Source organism: Cucurbita pepo, chromosome 2, assembly GCF_057944985.1.
Source record: "Cucurbita pepo subsp. pepo isolate OVF chromosome 2, ASM5794498v1, whole genome shotgun sequence".
NCBI lineage: Eukaryota > Viridiplantae > Streptophyta > Magnoliopsida > Cucurbitales > Cucurbitaceae > Cucurbita > Cucurbita pepo.
Genome location: NC_141799.1, coordinates 14,957,209 through 14,972,647, shown reverse-complemented (window position 1 = coordinate 14,972,647; position 15,439 = coordinate 14,957,209). Strand labels below are relative to the sequence as shown.

The 15,439-nt window shown below is 37.2% G+C and overlaps 3 protein-coding genes across 7 annotated transcripts; 1 reads left to right on the top strand and 2 right to left on the bottom strand.

Annotated features, from left to right (window-relative positions):
• Positions 1–539: 539 nt before the first annotated feature.
• Positions 540–2,748, bottom strand: LOC111788501 (uncharacterized). 2 transcript variants are annotated; one of them, XM_087121621.1, is made up of 4 exons: positions 2,606–2,748; positions 1,316–1,989; positions 1,086–1,221; positions 540–997 (listed from the first exon to the last, which is right to left on the bottom strand). In XM_087121621.1, exons 2-4 carry the CDS (start codon positions 1,884–1,886, stop codon positions 928–930), a joined length of 777 nt encoding a protein of 258 aa, XP_086977747.1. In that variant the 5' UTR covers positions 1,887–1,989; positions 2,606–2,748; the 3' UTR covers positions 540–927. The 2 variants fall into 2 exon arrangements, with proteins under 2 accessions (XP_086977747.1, XP_086977748.1); XM_087121622.1 differs by having other exon boundaries at positions 2,581–2,702.
• Positions 2,606–7,514, bottom strand: LOC111788735 (uncharacterized). 2 transcript variants are annotated; one of them, XR_002814210.2, is made up of 7 exons: positions 7,361–7,514; positions 6,212–6,542; positions 5,205–5,652; positions 4,537–4,835; positions 3,979–4,355; positions 3,695–3,747; positions 2,606–2,702 (listed from the first exon to the last, which is right to left on the bottom strand). XR_002814210.2 is itself a non-coding variant. In XM_023669200.2 (6 exons), the coding sequence occupies exons 2-5, from the start codon at positions 6,512–6,514 to the stop codon at positions 4,005–4,007; spliced, it is 1,401 nt and encodes a 466-aa protein (XP_023524968.2). In that variant the 5' UTR covers positions 6,515–6,542; positions 7,361–7,514; the 3' UTR covers positions 3,433–3,747; positions 3,979–4,004. The 2 variants fall into 2 exon arrangements, 1 of the variants encoding a protein (XP_023524968.2); XM_023669200.2 differs by lacking the exon at positions 2,606–2,702 and having other exon boundaries at positions 3,433–3,747.
• Positions 7,515–8,101: 587 nt separating this feature from the next.
• On the top strand, positions 8,102–14,606 carry LOC111788499 (flowering time control protein FCA). Of its 3 annotated transcripts, none has more exons than XM_023668836.2 (14): positions 8,102–8,722; positions 9,262–9,332; positions 9,888–9,966; positions 10,595–10,677; positions 10,901–10,952; positions 11,221–11,285; positions 12,029–12,095; positions 12,507–12,586; positions 12,695–12,759; positions 13,083–13,133; positions 13,216–13,540; positions 13,662–13,823; positions 13,916–14,065; positions 14,201–14,606. In XM_023668836.2, the coding sequence occupies exons 1-14, from the start codon at positions 8,641–8,643 to the stop codon at positions 14,261–14,263; spliced, it is 1,395 nt and encodes a 464-aa protein (XP_023524604.2). In that variant the 5' UTR covers positions 8,102–8,640; the 3' UTR covers positions 14,264–14,606. The 3 variants fall into 3 exon arrangements, with proteins under 3 accessions (XP_023524604.2, XP_086977706.1, XP_086977707.1); XM_087121580.1 differs by having other exon boundaries at positions 8,507–8,722; positions 13,086–13,133; XM_087121581.1 differs by having other exon boundaries at positions 8,507–8,722; positions 13,916–14,059.
• The last annotated feature ends 833 nt before the right edge of the window (positions 14,607–15,439 follow it).

Here is a 15,439-nt window from a genome sequence, read left to right as displayed (position 1 = left end):
GTTTCCACACCCTCAATAAGATATGTTTCGTTCCTCTCCAATACGTGATCTCACAATCCACACCTTTGGAGGCCAGTGTCCTCGCTAGCATACTGTCCGATGTCTAGCTCTAATGCCATTGTAATAGCCAAAGTCCACCGCTAACAAATATTGTCCGCTTTGACCTATTACGTATCGCCGTCCGTCTCGCAATTTTAAAATGCATCCGTTAGGAAGAGATTTCCACACCCCCCATAAGAAATGTTTCGTTTCTCTCTCCAACCAATGCATGATCTCACAATTCACCCCCTTGGGGCCAGCATCCTCACTAGCACACCACCCGATGTTTGGAATGTCATTTGTAATAGCATGAGCCCACCACTAGCAAATATTGTCCACTTTGACCCATTACTCATCGTCAACCTCACGATTTTAAAACGCGTCTACTAAGAAGATATTTCCACACCCCTATAAGAAATGTTTCATTCTCAATCCAACCGATATAAGATTGCACAATAACTAATAATACAAAATAATCTTTTAAAAACGAAAACCCGAAAGAACATCTAATGAAATTTGCATTTAAAGAATGGGTTTCAGATGGCATTACACTTGAGAGAAAAAAAAGATGAAATTGCCTCTTCAAATGTCAACATGTTTATACCAATCACCACCAATTTTTTGAAGCCCATATGACTAAGTTCAAAGTTCTGGGTTCTGATAAGAACAAGCCAATTTAGCTATAACAAAAATAATATGGATCAACCAAAAGTGAACTTTCTGTACAAGAAAAAACCCAGCCAAAGCATCGAATCGTTTGAGTCCTTTGCATATTTACAGATACCAACATGATCTAAAGCCTTCAATCAAGTTATAAGGTATATGAAAACTTCAGTGTAAAGGAGCTGGCGATGTCTTACCAGATTAGTGACACTAAACTTCAGTATTCTAACTAAATTGCACAGACCTTCCCCCAAGATCTTCAGTTTTCAAGGAGTGGTTCTTCAAACCTGCAAAACTGCATCAGAACAATGGATTTAAGATGAAGAACACACAAAAATAAAGCATTTACTAAAATAAACCATAAAAGATCGAGCTACACTGACTCGAGAATGAGGGATTGCGGTACGTTAACATTCGGGAAAGATTTAGACGAATGCTGAAGAGGTATCAAGCCTGCACTTCTGCTACTGGAAGGCACGGGAGACTCGAACATGATTGCGCTACCATTAACACTCATTCCTGCCAGGGAATTTACACAACATGAACAATTATCCTCATTTTTTTTTATCAATATCAATTTGAGAGATTCTTGTGATTATAGTATTTGACATACCTTGAAAGATGATGAATACAAAGAAAAGCAATGTGATAAACAAAGCAGGTAAGTTGCTGTAGAATGAAGATGTTTTCTCTGCTTTCATCTTCTTCAAAGCTTTTATTCTCTCGACTGCGGCACGCTTTTTCACTGCCAATTGAGTCATCTCTTTAACAAAGATTCTGTCAGCAGCATCCAACGACGGACCCCTTGGAGGTCGTGGTGGCTTGTGAAGCTTTCCATTGTTCTTAATCGTCTCTTTAACGTTCTTCTTCTTCTCTGCAAGAGCTCCGAGTTCTCGTCTCTTTTCTCCATCTAAACTCTTGTCTATCAACAACTCCACGTTTTCATCAACACCAAGCTTATTGAGCTTGGTGGAATTACTACTGGAAGCAAAGCTACACCCTTGATTTATAGATCCATTAGTGCACAGAAACCCACTCCGAAGCCTACTGATAGCTTTCCTAACATGTGGTTTCGATGTCGAGTCAGATTCACTGCTCAGATCATCTTCACTAGTATAATCACCACCTTCAAGATCTATTTCAAACTCTCTATCTTCTGTAGCCATACAATCTAAACCACTCATGTAAAGAGGTTTTACTTCCCATTATGGCAGGGCATTCATTCTACCAAGATCCTGAAATGAAGGGGCCTTCTTTTCTTCTCATCTTCCTAACACTCTGTTGAACCTTTCAATTACAAAAAAATAAATCCAAAACAATTAGCAATGGGCCAAGATACCAAAAAACAGAGAACCAACTTTTTATCAGATTTTTATATAGTGCAAACTATGAACTCACTCATGAACTTTGAGCATTGACTTTATTTACCCTTATCAATATCATCCCCAAACTTTGAATTATCAATTTTCTATGATCAATCGATAGTATTAGCCACAATAACTAAACAAAAGCATAATCCAAAGCTAAAAGGGCAAGAAGTTGAGGGACTGCTCTAACTTCATGAACTAAATCTATAATCTAAGCTTTAGATACATTAGCTTCTTAATGTGCTTATGTGACCAAATTTCGTTTCAAATTTATCTTTGTACACGTTCATACACTTCTGACAACACCATATTCAATAGAACTCAACAACACAAGTGAAATGCAAAAATTGAATCAAATACGTAGCGCAGATTGTTTCTCCTTCTGAATTCAGTCATACCAAAAATATTACACAATGAAAACTCCATAATCAATAGAACTCAACAGGGAAAATCCCTCTCCCCCAACATACATGCAATTGTAGTAGCAGGAAAAGGGTAGGGGAGTTCAAACCTTGACGAGAGAAAGAAGAACTCACCGACAAACAGTAAATCAATAAGAAGAAGCCATTTCTGCCATTTTGAAGCTGGAGTTCATGGAGAGATTCAACTGGCACACGAACAACAGAAAAAGATCTGGGGAATAAAAAAAAAAAAGAAAAAAAACCGGGGATATGAATGATTTGAAGAACAAAAATGGTGAGAGGGGAAGAAAGAGAGAGAACCCAGATCGTGAGATTTGAAAAGACGAGAAAAATTTGGGACAAAATCGAAATGGAGAGAAATTTCAGATCTGAAAACGTGAGGTGCGGCGCTTAAATAGGCAATTGTCATTTCTAAAACTTGTTCATCTCGCCATTTCCAATTCCAACTACAACAAAATTCAATTAAGAACACAATATTTTTAGCCAATAATCATAAAATTTTAAATAATTTATTAAAGTTTATAAATTTGTTAAACACAAAATTAAAAATTAAGAGGGTCAAATAGGAATAAACAAAAAAAAAAGAAAAAAAAGGACTAAGCAACTAAATTTGAATATGATTCGACGATTAATTTTTGTCACATTAAAAAATTAATTTAAAAAATAACACATTATATGTACAGGGGATTCTCAATTTCCTTCGAGTACGATAGATATTATCAATTTAAACATAACCAGTAAATTATCCGCAGCTTCCACGCCTAGAAATAACCGTAATAACCAATTTATGAATATCTAGACCAGAAAACCGGACTTGGTAACCGGTTCGTAAATGTAATAACCAGTAAACACTGTCCTAAGCTTCCATATGGTATGAAATAGTGGTTGAATTCAGTCAGTCATGCTGATGGCTGCCCAACAATTAGTTTAGGAAAACAGCAGAAAGAAGAGTTCTCCAAGGAACCAATTCATAACTAATTCAAAATCTCAACCGTTCATGAGAACTTCATCTGAAAAATAAAAAATCTAAGACGAGATTCCATGGCGCTCTTTACAACAAGTATCGAACCCAGTCGAACTATCAAACGTAACGATAAAAACTGGAAGTAGGCTACAATGAATCAGAGAGACCATTGTTATCAACTCAGTCCGAGACCATTGTTATCAACTCAGTCCAAGACCGTATGATACCAACATATTTACCTTTGATTAGGCGTTCCTCCATGCATTAGGCCTACCCAAGATGGATCTGAATCCTGAAAATTTTGGAATGAAATTAAAGCTATTGCTGGCCATTTCCTGTAAATCCAAAATAACCTTCTAATGGACATGGACATGGTGTTCTCTAGTCCAGGCATGCTATGGAGTAATAATATGAAATTGGGCATCATGGAGATTATGTACCTTGCAATCATACCGCCAACAACCCGAAAAAGATGAAGATAACTAAAATCCTTTTAATTTGGCTGAAGAGTTAGACTACTTACCAACTTACTTCCAGGGGGTTAACAAATTAGTATCGTTTGTAAGCGTTTCCGTAATCGTCGCGCCTCTGACGTTGAAACTCCCCAAAACTACCATGAGGCCTTGAAGGATAATTCTCCATATGATTTGGATACTTGCTTCTTGAATCAAGGGCCGCTAAATTAGTAGCCCCTTCATAATGGGAATTGACTGAGCCACCTTCATACTCAGAATAGTTATGCTGCTTATAACCAGCAAAACCTGAAGCGGCCATGTGCTGGTGCACTTGTTGCTGACGCCTTTGGGCATCAAGTTGGTGAAACTCATCCCATTGTTTTGCATGTGTTCCCCTCAAATGAGCCAATTTCTTCGTGTAGTTCTCTCTCATCTCCCTTATAGTCTTTTTAATAGAACCATAAGTAGAAAGCACAAACTTTAAATTAAAATAACGAAGAGTACAAATTTGAGTTGTGTAAAGAGATCCAAAATGATATCCAAAGAGGGAAAATGGCAACATGGAAAAATACGAAAATACACCAGGTGTCAGTTGATGTATGATTGCTATGATAGGAGATCCATACCTCACGGTGTTTATAGTTCTCATCGTCTTCTTCTTTGTCACGAATCTTTCCAAGTTCAGTTGCTTCCCTTTTATACTCCATCTCCAATTCTTCAAGAGACTGGGGAAAAGCTGGATACTCGAACTGACGACTAGTTTGCAAATCAGATCCTCTTCTCTCACTATCCCATCCTTCCATTCTACCATATGCACTTTTGTTCTGATAACTATCATATGAACTGAATGAGCTGCCAGAATAAGGTGGATGAGCAGGAGATTTTGAGTGGCTTGAACGACCTCTAACTCTGTCGTTGCTATATGCTTCACAATAAATGAAGAGCAATGTTAAAAATAGGCAAATGCTAGAGTGTGTTGTGGTATAATTCAAGGTGATCATCATATAATCAAATGAAGAAACCATAGGAGGAAAAACAACCCAGATGCCCAATCATAAAATTGTTTTGTTTTGAAGATAATCTGATCAATTCAGATCCTATCCCTGAAAATTACTTCAGAGTCGCATATATAAGCTTGAACAGAAGAACTTACCTTGTACAGCAAACAAATATAAGCAACAAATAACATTATTAAGAAGGCAAAGAGATGGAGAAAACAAAGATTGCTACAAGCTACAACATAGAATTACCAGCTTTCTATTGATGCCGTTAACATATCCTATGCTTTTCCTACCTTGAACCGAGCCCCTTGGATATTTCTGCAGATCATCACGAATGCGGTTTTCAACAGCCTTCTCCTGTCTGCTAAACCTAGGTTGAAATTGTGATGCATTTGTAGGACCAGAATGTGATCTACGGATGTCAGAACGTTGTGATCTTGAGCCAACTGGGCTTCGCTCAGGTGACCTGGATCTACTCATACGAGAACTAGAAAAACCCTTATGATCACCTTCCTCCTTAATCATCTTGTGCACAGCATCTACTCCCTTTACCAGAATTAGCCTATCCTTGCCACTAACAATGATGAATTTCTCATCCATCTTGATCTTACAACCAATATCCTTTTCAATTTTCTGTACTACCCTATCAGTGAAAAGTGCTCTCACATGTTTATCCCTGGCTGGTACCCTTTCAAAAAAATCTTGAGCTTTACGATTTGATCCCAAGGTAGATGGGCATCCCTATGAATACAAAAAAATTGCAAAGTAGCATCTGTTAAAATAATGATAACCCGCTTGAATTCTACCGTCATGTAAAAAACGGGATATGAATTTAAAGCAAATAAATTAGTTTCAGAAGGTCTACTTCTTGTAAGAAAACTATCTTTCTATAAAACAAATCATAAAGCATCAAATATTCTCAGTCTCTCTCCCCTTGCATGCAACCATCCACACAAACGACAAGTGAGTGCGAGATTGAGAGAAAACTTTCAATTACTAGGCAATGCTTGTGGAGGTTTTATTGTATGTACTCTCTGCTCAATTGTTCTTTCTAGCTTGCTCCCTATTACTTAGATATTCTCATGTATATATATATATATATATATATATATGTTGAATTACAAATTTAGTTGATAAACTTTTAAACGTGTCTAATGAACCCCTTAAGTTTTAAATGTGTCCAAATAGAACAAAGACTGCCTAATACAAGTGAGACCATAAAATAGAACTCATATGTTGTGAAAAAACTATGTGCAATAACTTAACAAGATCGATAAAACGTTTATAGTAGTAACAATACCTGAGTAAAATGACCTGATTCTCCACATATTTTGCAGACCATTTCTTCCTCTTTTCTCTTCTTCCAATTCCTCTCTGTAGCTTTTGACTTGGCCTCCCAAACCTTGGCTTCTCGGCTGGTAAAATCAGTTGGCACAGCATTGGGATCACGAGGTCCATCCTCCTCATCAAAACCTGCATGAGACCTTTTATTTGTATTTGTCTTATCTTGTACTACAACAGCGGTTGATCGTGGAGGGCCAGTGTACTCCTTGTAGAGTTCACTAAATTCATCATCTGCATCCACATCTGGTGAATTCGCCATCACAAGAAGATCAAATTCAGTTTAGCTCCTGCATTTGTAGAATAAACCACACTAATCAATGTCCTGAAAATTGGCAACTGGCAAATTAGGCATACCTAAAAGCGAGAAAAACGCCCAATTCAGACTAAAAACCCCCTTGAATTGAAAAAAGAAAAAACAAAATAAACAGAAAATTTCTGGAGATAGGGAAGCAACCAGGAAAAGAAAAACTCACTAGCTATCCCATTATGAAGTTATCCATATCCTAATTCAAACATTTAGGTTCAGATATAAGGCACCAATTAACTCCTAAGAACAATTACTCGGGAAATGTTTTCATTTCCAATCACAACCCAAATTCCAACGCCACAACTCCCTTCCGCCGCCAGAAGGAGAGAGCGTGCGTGGTACTTATCGTCGCCGGAGTAAAAAAAGAATGCACACTTAAATTAGTAAATAAAATCAAAACAGAGACGTAATGTCGAAGCATATTAACACATTAAGCGATAGTGAGCTAATGTGAATCGTGAACTGAAAGATATTGAAGCAAAACTAAATCGTACAAATTACAGAGCGGGGACGAATAGAAGGTTTTTTTTTTTCTCCCCGAGAGAAATAAAGATCGGAAAGAAAAAAAAAAAAAAAAAAAAAGAACAGACAAATGGAGAGAGAGATTATTACTGACAGCAACAAAGAATTCAAGTAAAACATGAAGGGAGAACGGAAATTAGAAGAAGGAAAGAAAAAACGGAGAGGAGAAAAGCGAAAGAAAGCAATACACTACGAGACCGGAATATAAAAAAGCTGATGATGGGAGAGGAAGGAACGAAGTATAAGACGAAATCCACGAGGAGAAACGAAAAATACCTTGTCGTCGGAGGGAAGAATCTGCCGGAGGCGGAGGCTGCTACCGGAAGGGAGGGAAGTGGTCCGTTTTTATGGCTCCAACTGCCGCGAAATAAACCAGAGACTCCGATAGGGTTTGATAGGTATTGCTAAATTACTCAAATGCTCCTATTATTTCGAGTATTTACATTTCACTCCTCCTTCTGTAATTACTAAAATATTTTGAATCGGTTCAGTTGGTTGAGTTAGTGACCATGACTGATTTAGGTCAGACAACCCAATTCATAGGTCCGATTAGTAATCCAAATCAATACGAATTAAGTTAGAAAAAATTTTCGAAACCGTTCAAAAAAATTTAGTTGGTTGAGTTGATGACCCATTCGTGTGACAGAATTCATGGGTCCGATTAGTGACCCAAATTAATACGAGTTAAGTTAAAAAAATCTTTCGAAATAGTTAAAAAAAATTTAGTTGTTGAGTTGATGACCGGAGTGACAGAATTAGGTTAGGAAACTTGATTCATAGTTACAATTGATGACCTGAATCGAGTTAAATTAAGAAAATATTTTGAATCAATTCAAAATTTTAGGTGAATTATATGAGGGTAAAAATTAGTGATTCAGATTTTTTTTTTAATTATTATTTTTTTAAAATTTTAAATTCTTTTTTATTAAACATAAAATTTAAAATTTAAAATTTTTTATTTGAAAAATATTTAAGATTGATTTTTTTTTTTTTTTTTTTTTTTTGTAGATGATCCAGTGCGGAAACTTGCACCGAAGTTTCCGTGGTCATCTCTCTTTCATCTCGCGCGCTCGTCTTCGTCTTCGTCTTCGATTCTGCATCGCTTGTCCATTCACAGGCCTCGAGTAATTTTACGTTGTTTCGATTCCAATTCTTCGAAACTGGAGAGACATCGCCCAACTTCTTCGGCGCCGCCGTGGCCATCCGACGACCACCGCCCCAATTTCAACCACCAGTTTGATCCCTATGTTCAATACCCCAATCACCATCCCGGGCCTCCTTTTGGCGAGCCCAATTTCCCGCCACAGTACCCACACCGTCCGCCAGCGCCGCCGCCTCCGCCGCCTCCGCAACACCAGCCGCCGTTCCAGCACCAGCACCAGCCTCCGCCCCCGCCCCCGCCGCCGCACCAGCACCAGCAGCCGTACCAGCACCAGCAGCCGTATCAGCACCAGCGTAATAACTGGAACCATCCAGAGTTCCATAATCCTCCGCCGGACTACCGTCCCCCGCCACTCTTTAACGGCGGGACCCATGAGGTGTTCGGAAACGGCGGTATGAGGCCGAATTATGGGAATCAAAATGCGAATTTGGGGCGTAAACGGCCTAGAAACCAGCCCATCAGAACAGTTCCTGCAGGTAATTCATGTTTGATGAGTCATAAAATACAGGAAATAGCTAAACTGATACTACAATGTGAACATGTAAACCTAATTGAGCTAATTACTTCTCATAGTCCAGCTTATAATTCCCTACTGGATTGTGAATTGAACTTAAAAATTCCTCTCTTAGACTGTAAAAGTGAGAATTAAATGTTCTTTCTTTGTTGGGTCTTTTCAAATTTAGAAGTTCATCCCGGGTACCCTTAATTCATCAAAAACTGTTTCTTTTACCTGAATCTACTAGTTCTGCACGTTTCCTTTCCCAATGATTATCCCTTGGTTCTGTATGAACGCGTTAGGAAAAAGTATTTTTGAACTTTTGTACAAGAATTCCAAGAGTATTTTGCAATTAAGTGGAGATATACGCTAGGAGCATCAGAATACTGTTTTGAGTGTCTAACTTGAGGTGCAGGGGAAGCTTTTTAGTTCAATGGCTTTCTGATATTGCTTTTCTTTAGAGTAATCAATTTGTTACTCCATAATGAATGTCTTTGAGATGGTTATTTTTCTTTCAAGATCATGCTGAGGCTGGTGGTACTGCAAAATTGTATGTTGCACAAGTTCCCCGAACAGGAACCGAAGAAGCTGTAAGTTTCAATTTCCACGGTTTTCCAATTCATTTAACGTTCTAGCCGAAAGAGTTCTTCTTATGAAGGAAAATTTATGGTCTTGTATCTTGTCATGGATTGTGGTTCCATCTTTTCGGTTCTTTTTAAGTTTAATAGCGTCAGCCTTGTTGGCGAGGTAAAGCTTAATATTTTTGTGTTGGGGTTTGTATGTTATCTTCATTTTCTTACTTTTGGGACTCTTGGGACGTTTATTTCACTCCCCAAGAAGGTTATATGCAATTAAAGATGGTTGAAATGTTTTTGTAAAGTTATTCAAATCATTCTGAAGTACTAACAGAAAAATTCTTCCATAAAAAAATTTAATATCGACTTTTTTCCCCTGGTATCCTTCAGAATCAAGATTGATTAGAGAAAAGAGTGTTGTATACTCATTATGTTTTGTTTTTGTTCTTAGTTTAAAATTTTAATATTTAAATCTGGACTATGAGAAGTAATTAGCTTCTCCATTAGTTTATAGTCATCTACACTTCTTCGTTTTAAATATTTAACAAATATTTAAATCTTTGGTTTCAGATTCGTCCCTTGTTTGAAGTTCACGGAGAGATTCTCGAGATTGTAATATTAAGGGATAAGTTAACTGGCCAACAACAAGGTATTCTCTTCGTTTTAAATTCCATTCCATTTTATTTTTCTGCCGGTTAATGGGTTGACTAGAGCATCAATATGCTCACTTTTGATCTTTATACATTCGTAGTAGTACTAGGGAGTGAAAATTGAGTGTGGTGACAGTACCTTGTCATTTGGAAACGGGGAAGCAAGGCACTTTGGAGAACATAATATATGCTGACAAGTGCTTCGAGTTGATTCCATAGTGAAGCATCCCCTTGCAAAAGCGAACTCTTATTTTTTGGATTACTGTCATTTTATTCCTTCTCGATTTCTTCGAAACAGTTCTTAATTCTTCCATATAATTAACACAAATATCTACCTGTTTTATCTATTTACTTTTTTATGGCTATGTTCCTTTAAGTTGATTTTGTCGTGCTTCCTTTATGTTTATCATCTTTAATTGAAGTTCAGTGGATGAAATGTCATTTTTAAATTTCTTCTCCAGTCTCAGTTGCTTTAAATAACAGCTTCGATATATACATTTATATTCGATTATCTTTTATGGTTAAGAACCGAACGGATTCTGGTTAATCTGGCTTAATGCTGTCAGTCATTTGAGGTTATGAGAATAGAATAATGGTATTAAAGCAGGTCTATGATTTTCACTTCAGGTAGTTGTTTTGTGAAATACGCTACCTCCATTGAAGCAGACAGGGCAATCAGAGCTTTGGACAATCAGTATACTTTTCCTGGAGTGAGTTATTAGCTATAGTCTATTATAGATGAACATATTAAATGAAGCACTTGCTCTTATTTTGAAAGTAAATTTCCTATCAACATAAATCGGTAAATGATTACTGAGTTGTTTCTGCTGTTTCTGGTAATATTTAGGCAATTCGTGTCATAATGGCCGTTTGTTCTCTCTCTCTCTTATAAAAAAAATATTATGTCGTTTCTTATTATTCTTTTTGTAATAGGAAATGACTCCTATCAATGTGAAATATGCCGATGGTGAAAAGGAGCGCCTTGGTAAGTTTCTGGCATTTCTGACCTCATGTCGCATTGCTAGGACGTATTTTTCCTCTATCTTGCTATTATTTGCATCTTAGCAAGGCTATTTCACTTTGCAAAACAGTAGTTAAGCATTGTTTTGCAATTTGTTCTTGCATGCTATGTTTTGATCTTTGCACGGCCATGGTGAATATCATTCTGATTATTTCCCGTAAGCGTGAACCGCTTGATCAATTATCTTATCTCTGTGCTCTTTTCAAATTTTTTATTTTTATGTTTTATGTAGGAGTACTTGAAAAATTGTATGTTGGTAGCTTGAATAAAAATACTACAAAAAGGGAAATTGAGGAGGTAAGCCATATTCTTCGCGTTCATACAACGTTGAGTTATTTTCTTAAAAGAAGCATTGCTCTTTTGGTTCTGAGGTTCAATTTTAATACTTAACAATTCTTTTTATTCCTAGGTTAAAGTTACTGAAAGAGAGAGTCCCCACCATAAACTTTTTGTTAACTACATTACTGGAAAGATGACTGAATTTTTTTAAAATTAATTTTGTATGATCTTTTTAGGGTAACTTGAGAATAATTAGGCAACTTCATTTTCTATAGGAGTGTGGAATCCTCTTTCTAACAGACACGTTTTAAAATCGTTAGGCTGACGGTGATATCCCCATGGTTGCATAAGCTGTAAGATTAGATGTTTTTTTGGTTCTTGAGCTCAGATCATGTTGGTTGCTTAGGATAATAAATAATTCGGGTTTTTCTTGATGGCCACTCGTGGTGCTTCAAGATTAATCTAACATTCCTTAGTTTTCATGAACTTGTCCAGACCCACACAATTACATTGAATATCTCCTCATCATCCTCTCCCAGTATGGATTTTATTTAGGTTTTGGCTATTGTGTGTTGTGTGGACTCTGAGGATGTCTTGCATATTATTTGAGGGCATATTCTCCAGTGCCATAAAGCTTATGGATGATAGTTTGAGGAAATCACCAAATAAATGAGGCTAAAAAGTTGATTACTTTGATTTATGTTATTTGTTTATCTGTCATTTATTCAATTAAGAATGTTTTGTGAATATTTCACCGCCAGGTATTCTCACCTTATGGTTTTGTTGAGGATATTTATATCATGCGTGATGAGCTGAAGCAAAGCCGAGGTGCGTAAAATTATCCGCTTGGGCGATATAACTAAGAAATCTTGTGATCCTTCTATTAAATTTATTGAGGAGGATTTTTAAATTGTTCATTGTTCTTATCTGAGATTATATCTTAAAAAGCTATAGTTTCCAATTTACTGCATAATTTCTTTCTTACATGTGTCATGAAACTTGTACAATATGAAATTTTGAGCAGATCATGGTAGAGTAAAAGCTCTATTCTGATAGACAAAGTACCTATAGTTTCATCTTGTGTCGGAAAATAAGTTGGACTCAGACAAATTATTTTCATCATCTAATATCAATGTTTTATGGATCAAGCCACTTTTTTTACTCGATTGCTAAATTAACTTTAATTTTGGATCAGTCTCTCAATTTATGCTTCTGATTTCGCGCTCATGCTTTCTGAAGGATGTGCCTTCGTTAAGTATGCTCGTAGAGATATGGCAATGGCAGCAATCGAAGCATTGAACGGAAAATATACGATGAGAGTATGACTTGTCTATATACCCATCTATAGTCTGAGCGCACGATCAGGCATTTTATGTGTACATTACTCTTCTAAGCGTAACATTGATTTCTTGTTTCTTCGTCACCAGGGTTGTGATCAGCCGTTGATTGTTCGTCTTGCAGAACCTAAGAAACCCAGGATTGGTGAACAAAGGTTCGGCCTCCTAATACATTACTCTTTTCTTAAATCTATTATCGATATGAAGAATAGTCTCGTGTTGCTGATTTCTCATCTGTCGTAACTATGATAATAATCAACACTTCTAGTTGCTGTACCCCGTAGTCTTGCTTCTTGCACCATCGAATAACGTTCTTTAAATCTTTCGAGGCCCACGAGAGTACTAATAATGTGTGTGTGTGTGTGTGAGAGGAAGCAAGGAAATACGGGAGCCAATTCGTGCCCGCTTCAACTGTTATGCTTATTTTCTTATTGGTCGTGTCAATTTCAATCCGTTGAACCTCTCTCTTTCTGCACAGAAGCAACATGTCAGGCAGCCCGAAATTTGGTCATCATCCACACCCATTTAGGTACATTGTGTGTTTATTGCTTCCTTTTTGTTTACTAATTTTATAAAACAAATTGTTTTCTTATTGGTTTAACCTTTTCTAGACCAGAGCTTCCTCTTGGCCCTCCTGCTGGTGGATGTTTTCCTAATAACTCATATCCCGGACAACAAAACTCTGCAAGTTTAGGGCCACCAAAGAGTGCTTCCCAAGTGGTATCCCATGCCCCTTTCGCTCCTAATAGCATACAGAAGCCACCCCCTCAAATACAGGAACCCTCATCATCTTTTGCTCAAATGCCATCTCGACCGATGAGACCGACACAGCAAGTTTGTCAGCCTCCTACACAGACGGATTTTTCTAAGATGCCGAATCAGGTGCATAGTCAACAGCCCAGGCAAGATTCACATCAGCAGCAGCAGAATTTACAGGTTCATTATGAAAGTGATCTGAATTATAGTATTCTCCTAAGTGTTGTTTACTAAAGAGGTCCTTTAATGTCGGTTTGTCTCGGTAACTTATGCGTGTATTCTCTTTTATGTTTTCGTGCAGGGTCCTCCAGCACGCGGTGTTCAAACCTTTACCGGTACTCCCAACTCGCCTATGACACATCCAAGTTCTCAGGTAGAGGGTCCTCTGGAGTGCGATTGGAGCGAACACACCTGCCCGGACGGTTTCAAATACTATTATAACTGTGTCACCTGTGAAAGTTTGGTAAGCTTTATATGCAACCAGCTCTTTTGCCACAGTTCCCCCATCTTTTATGGTACAATATATGATATAAACCTTTGAAAATCGGTCCTTAGTGGGAGAAGCCAGAGGAGTTTGCCACTTTTGAGCAACAATCAAAGCAGGAAAAGCTTCAAAAACCAAACCATGCAGGTCTCTCTTCTCCAGAGGGGCTTCCTCAGCCAAATCTCTTCAAACCCAACGTCCAAACTTCCGCAGCTGTACGAGTTAGTATTCATACACGATATATCTATACACGAATACGTACAGTTCATGCATTCATTATCTTCTATATTTCGTTAGGCCATAGTTCCGGGTTTCGGTTCTCACTAATTCTTTAATATGCTCAAATTCTTCTGCAGGAGTTGGATTGTATGCGACTTCAATCAAAAGCAAGTCCTGTTGTTAGTCCAGCCTGTGTTTAACAATGCTGTTTAAGTTATTAGGAAGGTTATTTAAGATATTTAGTAGTTTATCCTGTTAGCAACTAACGTTCATCCTTTTGATGCCTAGTCATTACAATGTGAATTAGGATGGTAACAAAGACTACACGTTAGCTGCTCGACTAGCGAGTACACGATGATTTTGTAATGCTCGTGTAAAGCTGATGTACTATATAGTCTATTGGCAATCTCAATGTTCCTGCAAACACTTGGTATGGTATATGTATGAAGGAGATGGGCTAAAGCTTGCATGCCACTTCTGTCGAGTTGCTTCTCTAAACGGTAATTAATGTGATATTAATACTTTAGAAGCTTTTGTTCTTAATCTTTTTATCCATTCAATACGGGTTGATCCCTAATCTCCTCATATTATGAACATATATGAAATTGAAGGATATACTTGCTATTATGAACAGGGTCCAATCTTAATCGTGCGTTTATTTACAAGTGTTTTCAACTATAATAATCTAAGCCTATCGTTAGTAGATACTGTCCCCTTTGGACTTTCTCTTCTGACTTTGCCCTCAAAGTTTTTAAGACGGTCTATTAGGGAGAGATTTTCACACCCTTGTAAGTAATGTTTCGCTCCCTCTCAAACTGACATGGGATCTTGCAATTCACCCCTTGGAAGCCCATCTTTCTCACTAACACATTTTGCCGTGTCTAGCTTTAATTCTATTTGTAACAGTCCAAATTCACTGCTAGGCTTCCTCTCAAGGATTTTAAAACGTGTCTGCTAAGAACAAGAAATGTTTCATTTCTCTCTTCAATCGATGTGTAATCTCACGTCAACATTATTCAAAATAAAGACTCGAATTTCTTATCTGTAATATAATATTTTTTAACAAAACAAAGAATATTGCACTTGTTTTGATGGGTTTCTCTACCGGTCTAGTTTGACAACAATATCTATACGATCATATCAGGTTACATCTTTGTATGATATCTTCTTTAAAATCTAATTCCTCTACGGTTCTTACTTCATAACACATCATTTATCGACAATATATTATAATTTCTATCCGTAAAAAAGAATTTAAATACACAATCGAATATTTTAAACATAAGAACGAACCTTGAAGTCATAATCAAGGATCCCTTCCCAAAAAAAAAAAAAATAAATAAATAAATTAAAAATGTAGGGTGTGGTAGGTGACT

What these genes read in the sequence shown, in the direction of transcription:
- LOC111788501 (XM_087121621.1), bottom strand. Translation starts at nt 1,886, where the DNA reads ATGAGTGGTTTAGATTGTATGGCTACAGAAGATAGAGAGTTTGAAATA. An exon ending in TGTATTCATCATCTTTCAAG is followed by an intron (nt 1,222 to 1,315) that starts GTATGTCAAATA and finishes ATTCCCTGGCAG; the next exon opens with GAATGAGTGTTAATGGTAGC. An exon ending in CCGCAATCCCTCATTCTCGA is followed by an intron (nt 998 to 1,085) that starts GTCAGTGTAGCT and finishes GTTCTGATGCAG; the next exon opens with TTTTGCAGGTTTGAAGAACC.
- LOC111788499 (XM_023668836.2), top strand. Translation starts at nt 8,641, where the DNA reads ATGAGGCCGAATTATGGGAATCAAAATGCGAATTTGGGGCGTAAACGG. An exon ending in CATCATCCACACCCATTTAG is followed by an intron (nt 13,134 to 13,215) that starts GTACATTGTGTG and finishes AACCTTTTCTAG; the next exon opens with ACCAGAGCTTCCTCTTGGCC. An exon ending in GTGTCACCTGTGAAAGTTTG is followed by an intron (nt 13,824 to 13,915) that starts GTAAGCTTTATA and finishes ATCGGTCCTTAG; the next exon opens with TGGGAGAAGCCAGAGGAGTT.
- LOC111788735 (XM_023669200.2), bottom strand. Translation starts at nt 6,514, where the DNA reads ATGGCGAATTCACCAGATGTGGATGCAGATGATGAATTTAGTGAACTC. An exon ending in AATCAGGTCATTTTACTCAG is followed by an intron (nt 5,653 to 6,211) that starts GTATTGTTACTA and finishes TTGTATTCATAG; the next exon opens with GGATGCCCATCTACCTTGGG. An exon ending in AGAACTATAAACACCGTGAG is followed by an intron (nt 4,356 to 4,536) that starts GTATGGATCTCC and finishes TCTATTAAAAAG; the next exon opens with ACTATAAGGGAGATGAGAGA.